Source organism: Anomaloglossus baeobatrachus, chromosome 11 (assembly GCF_048569485.1).
Source record: "Anomaloglossus baeobatrachus isolate aAnoBae1 chromosome 11, aAnoBae1.hap1, whole genome shotgun sequence".
Taxonomy (NCBI): Eukaryota; Metazoa; Chordata; class Amphibia; order Anura; family Aromobatidae; genus Anomaloglossus; species Anomaloglossus baeobatrachus.
The window spans coordinates 194125273-194137900 of NC_134363.1; the positions used below are offsets into that span (position 1 = coordinate 194125273).

Below are 12628 nucleotides of genomic sequence, written 5' to 3' on the forward strand. Positions count from 1 at the left end.
TTGATCTTGGGCCATCTTTTTAAAGCGGCACAATACTGTTCTCCACTTTCGAAAGTGGTGTCATCAGTGCCTGGGGGCATTGTGAGATGGGGCTCCATTAAGGGCCAAAAACTGTCTCCTGCTTTTACTTTGTTGAGATTAACAAGGTCCTTCCGGGCAGCTAAATATAACTGGTGGACCTGTAGCATTTCCCTATAAAATTTCATGGGGTTAATTTCGGGATCTGGCAGGCGGTGGGGTTCAAGGGGACATATTTGGGTGTGGGCTGTTCCTCGTCAGGTTCGGAGTCTGCTGAGTACTCCGTACGGCTTTCTATGTCAGTCTTGACTGACACATGAGGTGCTGTTGGCAAGGGATCCCAGTCCTCCCGTTGAGCTGCTCCTACTGCATGATAGACAGCAAGTTCTCCATCCAACACTAACCTGACCTCCTCCAGATACAGATTACATCCTCTGATTGTAGACATGATGCTTCCAACACTCACCCTTGCAGCTCTCTCCACAGGAAAACCAAATAAACCAGCAGATATCAAGGGCAGTGAAACAGTTCTACGGGTCAGCAAAGTAACATCCAGATCAGAGACATAAACAATTGAACGGTTTACACAGTCCCTCAGAACATTTTCAGAATCCCGGGGATGCATGGGATCAAATCGGGGGCCTACAGCATGAACAATATAGGCTGCCGGAAGGGCACCTCCTCGAGTTACACCAATATGACCAGGTTCAACACAACCATGCTGTCTGACATATTCATCCGATTCTTCCTGGATTATCTGACCACCCTGCAAAACCATTTGCCAGGCCACGCCCCCAGCATGATGCAATTTTGAATTAGCCGGATTAACATGCACCCCTGTCTCCTGTGCCAACAAATCCCCCGTCCCTATCCTAAACAAAATCTGAGCCCCTCCGGGTGTAGCAAGCAACTGAACATATCGTGGGTTAAACAACTCCAGATGGGTCCGGGATCGTTTGTAATAGGGTTCACCATGCGTCCTAGGGGAAGGAGGGGGATCCAAGCGGGGGGGGATTGGTAACTGGGGAGCGTGGCACCAGACTGGCCGGTGAGGGGAGAGATGGCATTGCAAGTATGGGAGGGACCAGGGGTATGGGTGTGGAAAGAGTTAAGGGATGCTGTCTAGTGAGTGGGGCTGCAGCATCTATGAGCATCTCTGGGGGGGAGGGGGGGGAATAGAATGGGGATCAGGTTGTGGGGCAGCAATAAAACAACCTGTCGGAGGACCCTCCGATCTGTCCTTAGACTTGGGTGACCTATAGGAAAACACAACATCTCCTCGCTCATCCTCTTTTTTGACCTTAATATATCTTTCTGATAGCAATATCTGCGTTATTCTGTTTAAACAATTCAGCATCAATCAACAAGTAATACTCTGGAAATCTTCGGGGCATGATGCACAGCTGAACTCCAGCACGTGCCCCTCCCTAAGGAATGTTTACTAAATCCATTCTGTGAATCCTCAGGTTTCTCAACCTTGTCTTCTCCGTTCTAAACATTTTTGCTATCTTGGTGGTGTCTGGATTACACTAATTTATGACTATGCGGTGTGCGTTACAGCCCGGCCGGAACTTAAGGCTCCACCTCTATACTAGCTGCTCCCTCAGCTATATAGTAATAAGGGTATCCCGTGATATGGAGGGAGGGGTACAATATGTATTCCCTCCGGACTTGATCATCTGCACCAAATTTAATGTTCTAATCCTTATCTTCAGCCACGGGAACCCCCTAATAAGGGTATCTCGTGATATGGAGGAGGGGTACAAAAGGTATTCCCTCCGCACTTGAACAACTGTATCAAATTTAATGTCCTAATCCCTATCTTCAGCCACGGGAACCCCCCCGCGTCTTTAATTACAGACCGGGTGAGTCTAGCTAGCTATATCCAGCCACCACCGTCTTTCCTGCCCTAACAACCGTCCTCTGGATCCCGTGTGACACTCTCTATCAATCCACACCTCAGGGCTGGGATCGTGCTCTAAGCTCCAGCGGGCACTACCCCTGAGTCACAATCGGGTACCTTTTTTAATACCGATTTGGACACACAGCCCGTCACTCCCTCCTCTCCAAACCAACCACAACGGTAGTGAATACACAGTATGTAACACTCACCCGCATGATGGAGATGATCAGTCTACTTGGAGCGGAGGGAGATCTCACTCCGCGACGTCCAAAGCATCGGTATTGCCAGGTCGATAATGCATCCGTGAAAGGAGCCCCACGTTGGGCGCCAACTGTCAAGGGAGGAATTTGTGTGAAGACTGCTAATGGAGTCTTCGTTTGGGATATCCAGATACGGTGCCGTATTAGCTGTATACCAGTGCCGATATACCAATGTATAAGACAATGGACACAGACATGTTCTCCTTGAGCCAGCGTCATCAACTGAACTCGTGTATTGCAAGACACCCAATTATACAGTTTGCATCTCTAACCTTGAAGCTAAACAGGGAGTACTTTTACTCCTTAATTTCTCACAGCGCAGTTTTTCTTGTACATTTTTTCTGTGTGAAAGCTACTGATAAGACTTTGCAGCTTCACATTCTGGCTTCATTATCTTTGGTTAACTCCTTCATGACTTGTACAACTTAGAATTATATTATGGGTCTATGCGATGGCTACATACAGACAGATAATTATGCAACGTTTGAACAAACAAGCTATAGCTCAGACGACCTCCACAGCTGTGCTTTGCCTTCATAGATCAGCAGCGCCCCCTGGAACACTGGCTGTGCTCTGCCTTCATAGATCAGCAGCGCCCCCTGGATCCCTGGCTGTCGTGGCTGTGCTTTGCTTTCATAGATCAGCAGCGCCCCCTGGATCACTGGCTGTGGTGGCTGTGCTCTGCCTTCATAGCTCAGCAGCGCCCCCTGGAACACTGGCTGTGCTCTGCCTTCATAGATCAGCAGCGCCCCCTGGATCCCTGGCTGTCGTGGCTGTGCTTTGCTTTCATAGATCAGCAGCGCCCCCTGGATCACTGGCTGTGGTGGCTGTGCTCTGCCTTCATAGCTCAGCAGCGCCCCCTGGAACACTGGCTGTGCTCTGCCTTCATAGATCAGCAGCGCCCCCTGGATCCCTGGCTGTCGTGGCTGTGCTTTGCTTTCATAGATCAGCAGCGCCCCCTGGATCACTGGCTGTGGTGGCTGTGCTCTGCCTTCATAGCTCAGCAGCGCCCCCTGGATCACTGGGTGTGATAGCTGCGCTCTGCCTTCATAGATCAGTGCCCCCTGGTGGTAAATGTCTGAGACGCAGCTAATGCTGGAGATGTTTTCTCAGGCTGTTGGGACTTGTACTGTATGGGTGGTCTCCACCCCCCACAATCTCTACTGAAGCCGCTGGCACAGGTGCCCAGTGTGTCCCCATATTAGATAAGGCGCCTGGATTGGGCAGTGTGGGCCTGGTGGCGGGCAGTGTCGGCTTGGTGGTGGGCATGCAGTGTGGGCCCGGCGGCGGGTGGGTGTGGCGGGCAGTGCCGGCTTGGTGACGGGCGTGCGGTGCGGGCCAGGTGGCGGGCGGGTGGTATGGGCCAGGTGGCGGGCAATCAGGTCTGGTGGCGGGGATTGGTGCGACCCCGGTGGTGGGCAGTGCCAGCTTGGTGGCAGGTGGACATTATGGTCCCAGTGGCGGGCGGGTGGTGCAGGCCCGGTGACGGGCAGTGCGGGCCCGCGGTGGTCTTCCTCCCCTTCCATCCTGACCATGGTCTTCTCCCTGCAGGTGATGACCCATCTCCGTGTGATCGAGGAGCGGATGAACCAGAGCCTGTCACTCCTCTACAAGGTCCCATATGTGGCCGATCAGATCCAGGATGAGATTGGTAACTGAGCCGTGGCTGGTCCCCGGGGGTCCGGCAGGGGCGGGGGTCTCACTGCCGTTCTCTCCCTCTGTACAGATGAGCTCTTCCAGGAGCAGCGCTGGGACATGGACCAGTTCACCTCCTCCTTCTCCGAGTCCCAGGGAGACGTCCGGGTCAGCTCGGAGGAGAGTGACGAGACCCCCGCGAGAGAGGGCAGACCCTTCCGACCGCTGCAGGTGGAGACCTTCCCGGCAATCTCCGACTCTGAAGGTCAGTGATCCCACCGTCCGCTGACACCGGCCCGCGGAGCTAGCACTCACCTCCAGGCCCAGACCAGGCCTCTGGTATCTGACAACTATTCACTGCTACACTGAAAACTGTTGTCAGATGTTTTCCCACAAAACTGACATTATCCCCCTTCTATGAGAAGTTGGACCCCCGAGTCCCCGCTCCCTGCAGCCCATGCACCGTGCTCAGGCTTCACCGGTGTCCGAACAACGAACCTTCACCTTCTAAATGGAGATTGTCCGAGACACGAGCCCCCGGAAACGAGTCTGAAGGTCTCCACCACCATGGACTCTAACCAGCTGCAAAAAATGCTGAGCCTCAGTTTACTGTGCCCCCCCCCCCCCCTCCCGCCCCGCTCCAAAAAATCCCCCCCCCCAAAATTACACAGCACCCCAGAGCTGCACTCACTATTCTGCACTGATCCTGAGTTTCCGCCTGTATTATACTCCAGAGCTGCACTCACTATTCTGCTGGTGCAGTCACTGTGTACATACATTACTGATCCTGAGTTACCTCCTGTATTATACCCCAGAGCTGCACTCACTATTCTGCTGGTGCAGTCACTGTGTACATACATTACATTACTGATCCTGAGTTACCGCCTGTGTTATACTCTAGAGCTGCACTCACTATTCTGCTGGTAACCAGTAAAATTGTTTACAAGTTATTGGTGGAATCATTCAAGTTTCTAACTAGATAATAATACCCAAGATATGTTGGCTCGAAAGCTACACAACAGTGAGCGCAGCTCTGGAGTATTATACAGGAGGTAACTCAGGATCAGTCATGTAATGCAGTGATTGCATCAGCAGAATAGTGAGTGCAGCTCTGGAGTATAATACAGCAGGTAACTCAGGGTGAGTAATGTATGTACACAGTGACTGCACCAGCAGAATAGTGAGTGCAGCTCTGGAGTAGCTTCCATACTACACTGTGGTTGTCCCTGGTGATCTGCAGTGCCCGCTCCTCAGCATGTTGCACATGTCCCTCCCCCCCAGGTTGCTGTTCTTGCGCTCGCCCCCTTGCCTCTGAGGTTGGTGTTCCTGCGCTCGCCTCTGAGGTTGCTGTTCCTGCGCTCGCCCGCTCGCCTCTGAGGTTGGTGTTCCTGCGCTCGCCCGCTCGCCTCTGAGGTTGCGGTTCCTGCGCTCGCCCCCTCGCCTCTGAGGTTGCTGTTCCTGCGCTCGCCCCTGGGGTTGCGGTTCCTGCGCTCGCCCCTGGGGTTGCGGTTCCTGCGCTCGCCCCTGGGGTTGCGGTTCCTGCGCTCGCCCCTGGGGTTGCGGTTCCTGCGCTCGCCCCTGGGGTTGCGGTTCCTGCGCTCGCCCCTGGGGTTGCGGTTCCTGCGCTCGCCCCCCTCGCCTCTGAGGTTGCTGTTCCTGCACTTGCTTCTTAGGTTTCTGTTCCTGCGCTCGCCCCCTCGCCTCTGAGGTTTCTGTTCCTGCACTCACACCCTCGCCTCTGAGGTTTCTGTTCCTGCGCTTGCCCACTCGCCTCTGAGGTTGCTGTTCCTGCACTTGCTTCTTAGGTTTCTGTTCCTGCGCTCGCCCCCTCGCCTCTGAGGTTTCTGTTCCTGCACTCACACCCTCGCCTCTGAGGTTGCGGTTCCTGCGCTCGCCCCTGGGGTTGCGGTTCCTACGCTCGCCCCTGGGGTTGCGGTTCCTGCGCTCGCTCCTGGGGTTGCGGTTCCTGCGCTCACCCCCTCGCCTCTGAGGTTGCGGTTCCTGTGCTCACCCCTGGGGTTGCTGTTCCTGCGCTCACCCCTGTGGTTGCTGTTCCTGCGCTCGCCCCTGTGGTTGCTGTTCCTGCGCTCGCCCCTGTGGTTGCTGTTCCTGCGCTCGCCCCTGTGGTTGCTGTTCCTGCGCTCGCCCCTGTGGTTGCTGTTCCTGCGCTCGCCCCTGTGGTTGCTGTTCCTGCGCTCGCCCCTGTGGTTGCTGTTCCTGCGCTCGCCCCTGGGGTTGCTGTTCCTGCGCTCGCCCCTGGGGTTGCTGTTCCTGCGCTCGCCCCTGGGGTTGCTGTTCCTGCGCTCGCCCCTGGGGTTGCTGTTCCTGCGCTCGCCCCTGGGGTTGCTGTTCCTGCGCTCGCCCCTGGGGTTGCTGTTCCTGCGCTCGCCCCTGGGGTTGCTGTTCCTGCGCTCGCCTCTGAGGTTGCTGTTCCTGTGCTCGCCCCTGGGGTTGCGGTTCCTGCGCTCGCCCCTGGGGTTGCGGTTCCTGCGCTCGCCCCTGGGGTTGCGGTTCCTGCGCTCGCCCCTGGGGTTGCGGTTCCTGCGCTCGCCCCCCTCGCCTCTGTGGACCAGGGTTGCTTGTGTGATGTCACTCGTCAGTGCTGACGCTTCACGTTCCTTTCAGTTATTTTTAATGTCTTCTGCTTTTTCTATCTTTTTGTTTTCCTCCCCTCCCCCGCACCTCCCTCGACCTCCTGCGTAGAATCGTCCCGGGACTCCTACCTTCCAGTGAGAAAAGGTTGGTTCTTTGGCACCGCTCCCATCTTTGCCTCCTCACATTACCTCTGTCATGTCGCTTCGTGTCTCGCTGTTTGCTGCCCCCTCCTGGTGATTGGGGATCACTACTCCTATTCTCTTGGTGTCCATCCAGTGTAATTGGTGACGGATCGCTGTGATAGGTGGTGGCTTTGGTTGTGTGTTCACCGCTGCCGAGAACGAGCGTGCCCGGGGGCCGCCACCCGTCCAGCCTGCCCGGAACCCGCCACCCGTCCAGCCTGCCCGGAACCCGCCACCCGTCCAGCCTGCCCGGAACCCGCCACCCGTCCAGCCTGCCCGGAACCCGCCACCCGTCCAGCCTGCCCGGTACCCGCCACCCGTCCAGCCTGCCCGGTACCCGCCACCCGTCCAGCCCGTCCAGCCTGCCCGGAACCCGCCACCCGTCCAGCCCGTCCAGCCTGCCCGGAACCCCGCCACCCGTCCAGCCTGCCCGGGGGCCGCCATCCCCATTAAGGTCTCTGGCGTCGTCTTTACACAGAGGGTGGACTCGTTGCAATGCGTCATTTTATCCATTGTGTGTGGAAATGATCCATTGTAACAAATCTTCAGCACGGGAGAGACGGCTGAGCTGAGGATCTGCAGCGCCACGTTCACTGACGGCAAGCAGAGGCCTCAATGGATGGAAGCCTTCTGAAAGTTGTGGAGGTTATTTTTAAGCTCCTTGTGTATAAAGCACAATCAGTGCTATGGCGGCACGCTGGATGGCGGCACGCTGGATGGCGGCACGCTGGATGGCGGCACGCTGGATGGCGGCACGCTGGATGGCGGCACGCTGGATGGCGGCACGCTGGATGGCGGCACGCCTGATGGCTGCTCATGGCACGCTGGATGGCGGCTGCTCATGGCACGCTGGATGGCGGCTGCTCATGGCACGCTGGATGGCACGGTCCCGGGTGGCTCTGCTCTGTTCTCGCGTGGCTTGTGGTGGCGGCTCATCACTGGCTCTGTTCTCGCGTGGCTTGTGGTGGCGGCTCATCACTGGCTCTGTTCTCGCGTGGCTTGTGGTAGCGTCTCATCACTGGCGCCGCTGGTCTCTGCTGTGATAACGATGTCTTCTCCATCCAGGATCCGGCATAGCTGACAACAAGCCACTGATCGGAGCAGAGGAGAAGATCCTGAACGGCAAGGCGGACAAGAAAGTGGTGAGAACGGCCGTGGCCCCCGAGCCGCCTCCGCACCCCCGCTCCATCACTTTTTGTTTGGATTTGTGTTAATTTCACCACTGTTTCAGGTCATTGATGAGACCCTGGATGTGAAGGAAATGATTTTCAATGCAGAAAGAGTCAGTGGCCTTGTGGATGAGCCGGTATGTACGTCTGTCGTGTGTCATTCCACGCCTCACCCTCATTGTTCCCATAGTGCATCTGCTCAGTGCTGCCCCCGCAGGACAGTGGGGGATGTCTGGGGACACCTTCTGACCGCCGTCCTCTGCCCCCTGTTCATGGGTTTCCTTTTCATTATTGGAATATGCACATTGTAGATTCAGACTGAAGGCGGCAAATCCACAAACACCGAGGCATGGAAACAGCAGACAGTGGTGAGCCGCGGCCCAGAATACCTTACACCCCATTACTAACATCCATCCCTGGCCCAGATGTGCGCTGCTGACTGCAGGCGGTCCCTGATCCCCGGCGGTCCCTGATCCCCGGCGGTCCCTGATCCCCTCTTCTCCATCCAATCCCGTCTGATCCGCCATCTTTACCAGAACTCGCACCTTCATCCTTTACAATGCGGTGTCCGCTCTTTACAGAAACCGCCCTCACTAAAGTCACCAATGATCGACTAACAGCTAAATGTAATGGTCCCTGCTCCGTCTGATCCTCCTGGATCTCCACTGTATCGGACACTATGGATCACCAGATCCTCCTCACCGTGCTTCGCTGTATCGGACACTATGGATCACCAGATCCTCCTGGATCTCCACTGTATCGGACACTATGGATCACTAGATCCTCCTCACCGTGCTCTGCTGTATCAGACTCTATGGATCACCAGATCCTCCTCACTGTGCTGTGCTGTATTGAACACCATGGATCACCAGATCCTCCTCACCGTGCTCCACTGTATCGGACACTATGGATCACCAGATCCTCCTCACCCGTGCTCCGCTGTATCGGACACTATGGATCACCAGATCCTCCTCACCCGTGCTCCACTGTATCGGACACTATGGATCACCAGATCCTCCTCACCCGTGCTCCGCTGTATCGGACACTATGGATCACCAGATCCTCCTCACCCGTGCTCCACTGTATCGGACACTATGGATCACCAGATCCTCCTCACCCGTGCTGCGCTGTATCGGACACTATGGATCACCAGATCCTCCTCACCGTGCTCCGCTGTATCGGACACTATGGATCACCAGATCCTCCTCACCGTGCTCCGCTGTATCGGACACTATGGATCACCAGATCCTCCTCACTGTGCTGCGCTGTATCGGACACCATGGATCACCAGATCCTCCTCACCCGTGCTCCGCTGTATCAGACTCTATGGATCACCAGATCCTCCTCAGCCATGCTCCACTGTATCGGATACTATGGATCACCAGATCCTCCTCACCGTGCTCCGCTGTATCGGGCTCAGGACATGGTCTTCTGGATCTCCTCCTACCTCTGACCGCTCCTTCACTGGATTATCTGCCGGATCTTATTTCTTTACTTTTCATCTTACCGTCAGGTTCCTCGGGGATCGGTCTTGGGCCCCCTCCTCTGTTGGGTTCTTCGTGGCTCAATCCTGGACCCCCTCCGTTCACTGTCGGGGTTCCCCGGCATTCAGTCCTGGGCCTTCTTCTAACTGTCGGGGTTCCTCGGGGCTCGGCCCTGGGCCCCCTCCTCTTACTGTCGGGGTTCCTCGGGGCTCGGCCCTGGGCGCCCCCTCATCTTACTGTCGGGGTTCCTCGGCCCTGGGCGCCCCCTCCTCTTACTGTCGGGGTTCCTCGGGGCTCGGCGCCCCCTCCTCTTACTGTCGGGGTTCCTCGGGGCTCGGCGCCCCCTCCTCTTACTGTCGGGGTTCCTCGGGGCTCGGCGCCCCCTCCTCTTACTGTCGGGGTTCCTCGGGGCTCGGCGCCCCCTCCTCTTACTGTCGGGGTTCCTCGGGGCTCGGCGCCCCCTCCTCTTACTGTCGGGGTTCCTCGGGGCTCGGCGCCCCCTCCTCTTACTGTCGGGGCTCCGGTCCTGGGCCGCCTCCTTACTGTCGGGGTTCCTCGGGGCTCAGTCCAGCACCATCTCTCTTGTCTCTGATGATGACACTAATTATACACATCACATCCTTCCTCTGTTTGGAATTTAATCTCTCCAGATCTGAACTCCTTGTGTCCCCCCCCCCCCCCCCCCCCACTGACCTCCCTATACCCAATATTGCCAGCACGCCCCAAGTCTGGTGGTTATATATAGCTCTGATCTCTCCGTCACTCTACATCCGATCACTCGCCCATGTCACCTCCACCTCAAAACCATCTCTAGAATGGGACTTTTCTCACCTTTGACTCTAAAAACGGTGTTATTCATTCTCATCTAGACTCCTGCAACTCTCTACTGATCATCTCCAACTTACTAAACCCTCCCCTCCAATCCATCCTGAATGCAGCAGCCAGGATCATATTACTGTCCAGCCACTACACCGATGCCTCCACCCTGTGCCAGTCACTGCACTGGTTACCCATCCACTACACAATACAATATAAACTTATCTATCTTGTATACAAAGCTTTCTACAATGCTGCACCGATCTACATCTCCTCATCTATCACACTACCCGTCCTCTCCACAGTACTGCGCCACCCTATATCTCATCTATCACACTACCCGTCCTCTCCACAGTGCTGCACCGCCCTATCTCATCTATCACACTACCCGTCCTCTCCACAGTACTGCACCACCCTATATCTCATCTATCACACTACCTGTCCTCTCCACAGTGCTGCACCGCCCTATATCTCATCTATCACACTACCCGTCCTCTCCACAGTGCTGCACCGCCCTATATCTCATCTATCACACTACCCGTCCTCTCCACAGTGCTGCACCGCCCTATATCTCATCTATCACACTACCCGTCCTCTCCACAGTGCTGCACCGCCCTATATCTCATCTATCACACTACCCGTCCTCTGTTCCATTAATTACTTAAGACTAACATCATTCATAATGGGAACCTCCCACTTGTGCCTCCATGAAGTCTTTTTGTGCTGCCCCAGTTTAGAAATGTGCTACCCTAGACAATTCGATGTAATTCCCATTATGCACAGTTTCATTCAGGCCCTAAAACCACATTTTGCCAGACTGCACTATGTCCTCACTGATCTATGCTCCCCGGTCACTCTTCCGTGCACTCGGTAGCCCTTTGGACCTGCACTTGTGCTGTCCGGTGACCGGTATCTGCAGCGTTCTCTCTTATTGGGGGCCGCCTTCACACCCTCTGAATTATAAAGTGCAGGGATTATGTTGGTGCTGCCTGAATACATTATTATTCCTCCTGGTGCCCCCTTTATTTTGACTGCTTTACCCCCCTCATTATTCTCTCCGGTAGGGGTGAAGGATTTCCAGGATGTGCTCAGCACTTGTCGCTGCTTTGTGTTCTCTACGTCCACCCCATCCCAGCTTCAATGGTTGAGGTCTATGATGGTGGAGGCTGTGTCGTCTGATGCAGCCTCCATCCCTCTCTCTCTGCCGCAGCCTCCATCCCTCTCCTCCTCGGTCGCAGCCTCCATCCCTCTCCTCCTCGGTCGCAGCCTCCATCCCTCTCCTCCTCGGTCGCAGCCTCCATCCCTCTCCTCCTCGGTCGCAGCCTCCATCCCTCTCCTCCTCGGTCGCAGCCTCCATCCCTCTCCTCCTCGGTCGCAGCCTCCATCCCTCTCCTCCTCGGTTGCAGCCTCCATCCCTCTCCTCCTCGGTCGCAGCCTCCATCCCTCTCCTCCTCGGTCGCAGCCTCCATCCCTCTCCTCCTCGGTCGCAGCCTCCATCCCTCTCCTCCTCGGTCGCAGCTTCCATCCCTCTCCCCCTCGGTCGCAGCCTCCATCCCTCTCCCCCTCGGTCACATCGCCTTTACATACCCTGGAGGGGTTTTGGGTCATCGTCCTGTTACACATATAGAGGTCCCATAATGCGCAGAGCAGATGGCGGACGCTGCAGAACGCGGTGGGGGTCATGGTGGTTCCTGTGGTGGTAATCCAGTATAAATCGCCACCAGCAGAGACCCTCGTCCTCCATCATGCCTCCACTCCAGCCTTCACGGTGAACACTGCACATGGTGAAACAATCCGCTCACCTCTTTATTGTCCCCACAAATACATGGCTGGTAATAAGCGCGCACAGCACAGATTTGAACTGCTCTTGTGTCTGCTCCTTGTTGCACAGTTCACAGCGTCGGCTTCCTTTGCAGTCTCCTCCGAGCAGCTGCTGCTGAGATTCGTAGGCCTCTCATTTCTGAGCGCTGTCTTCTGAGCTGCTGTTAGTTTCTCGGTTTTTGCAGCTGGTGTCTCTGATGAACTTATCCTCTGCAGCAGAGGTCATTCTTGGTGCGGTGATCATGACAGCCAGTTTAATCTCAGGAGTTGGTGAGTTTTCAGTGACTACACTTGAGGATACATTCAAGGTTCTAGCAATTTACTTGACTGACGTTTTACAGTGATGATTGACTGTGGCTTCTCTTGGTTGAATGCTACTAGGCTTAGAACAGTTGTGAATAGGCTCAGCCCTGTATAAAGCTTTTCACCGGCCGCTGCAGAACACCCGGTGGCCACAATCACTTTATAGAGGCCGCAGATTCCACAATGAAGTCGCAGCGGGGCGATATTTTTTATTGGAGCCGCTCGAGGTGACGACTGATAATGGTGAGAGAAGCCGAGGGGTGAAAAGCCGTCATCGGAGTCAAGGGGCACCAGGAGGGATCTGAGGGGTAACGGTCAGTGTTGTCACATGTTTCTTTCCTTCGTGCTTCCATATTTGCTCTTCTTGGTTTTGCTGCTTTCAGTCTGAATCTACAATGTGCACATTCCAATAAGAACGCAGAAAACCACTGTATGAACCGGG

At 55.7% G+C, this 12628-nt stretch overlaps 1 protein-coding gene across 7 annotated transcripts in view; it reads left to right on the top strand.

Moving 5' to 3' along the window:
* Positions 1-12628, top strand: part of APLP2 (amyloid beta precursor like protein 2) — a 51589-nt gene that overhangs the window by 23432 nt on the left and 15529 nt on the right. For 2 of the 7 annotated variants that reach the window (XM_075327506.1, XM_075327510.1), the window contains 5 exons: positions 3733-3832; positions 3908-4081; positions 6520-6555; positions 7659-7735; positions 7825-7899. In XM_075327506.1, the coding sequence (XP_075183621.1) occupies positions 3733-3832; positions 3908-4081; positions 6520-6555; positions 7659-7735; positions 7825-7899 (462 nt within the window). The remainder of the gene's footprint in view (positions 1-3732; positions 3833-3907; positions 4082-6519; positions 6556-7658; positions 7736-7824; positions 7900-12628) is intronic. The other 5 variants (XM_075327508.1, XM_075327513.1, XM_075327507.1 and 2 more) reach the window with 3 other exon arrangements.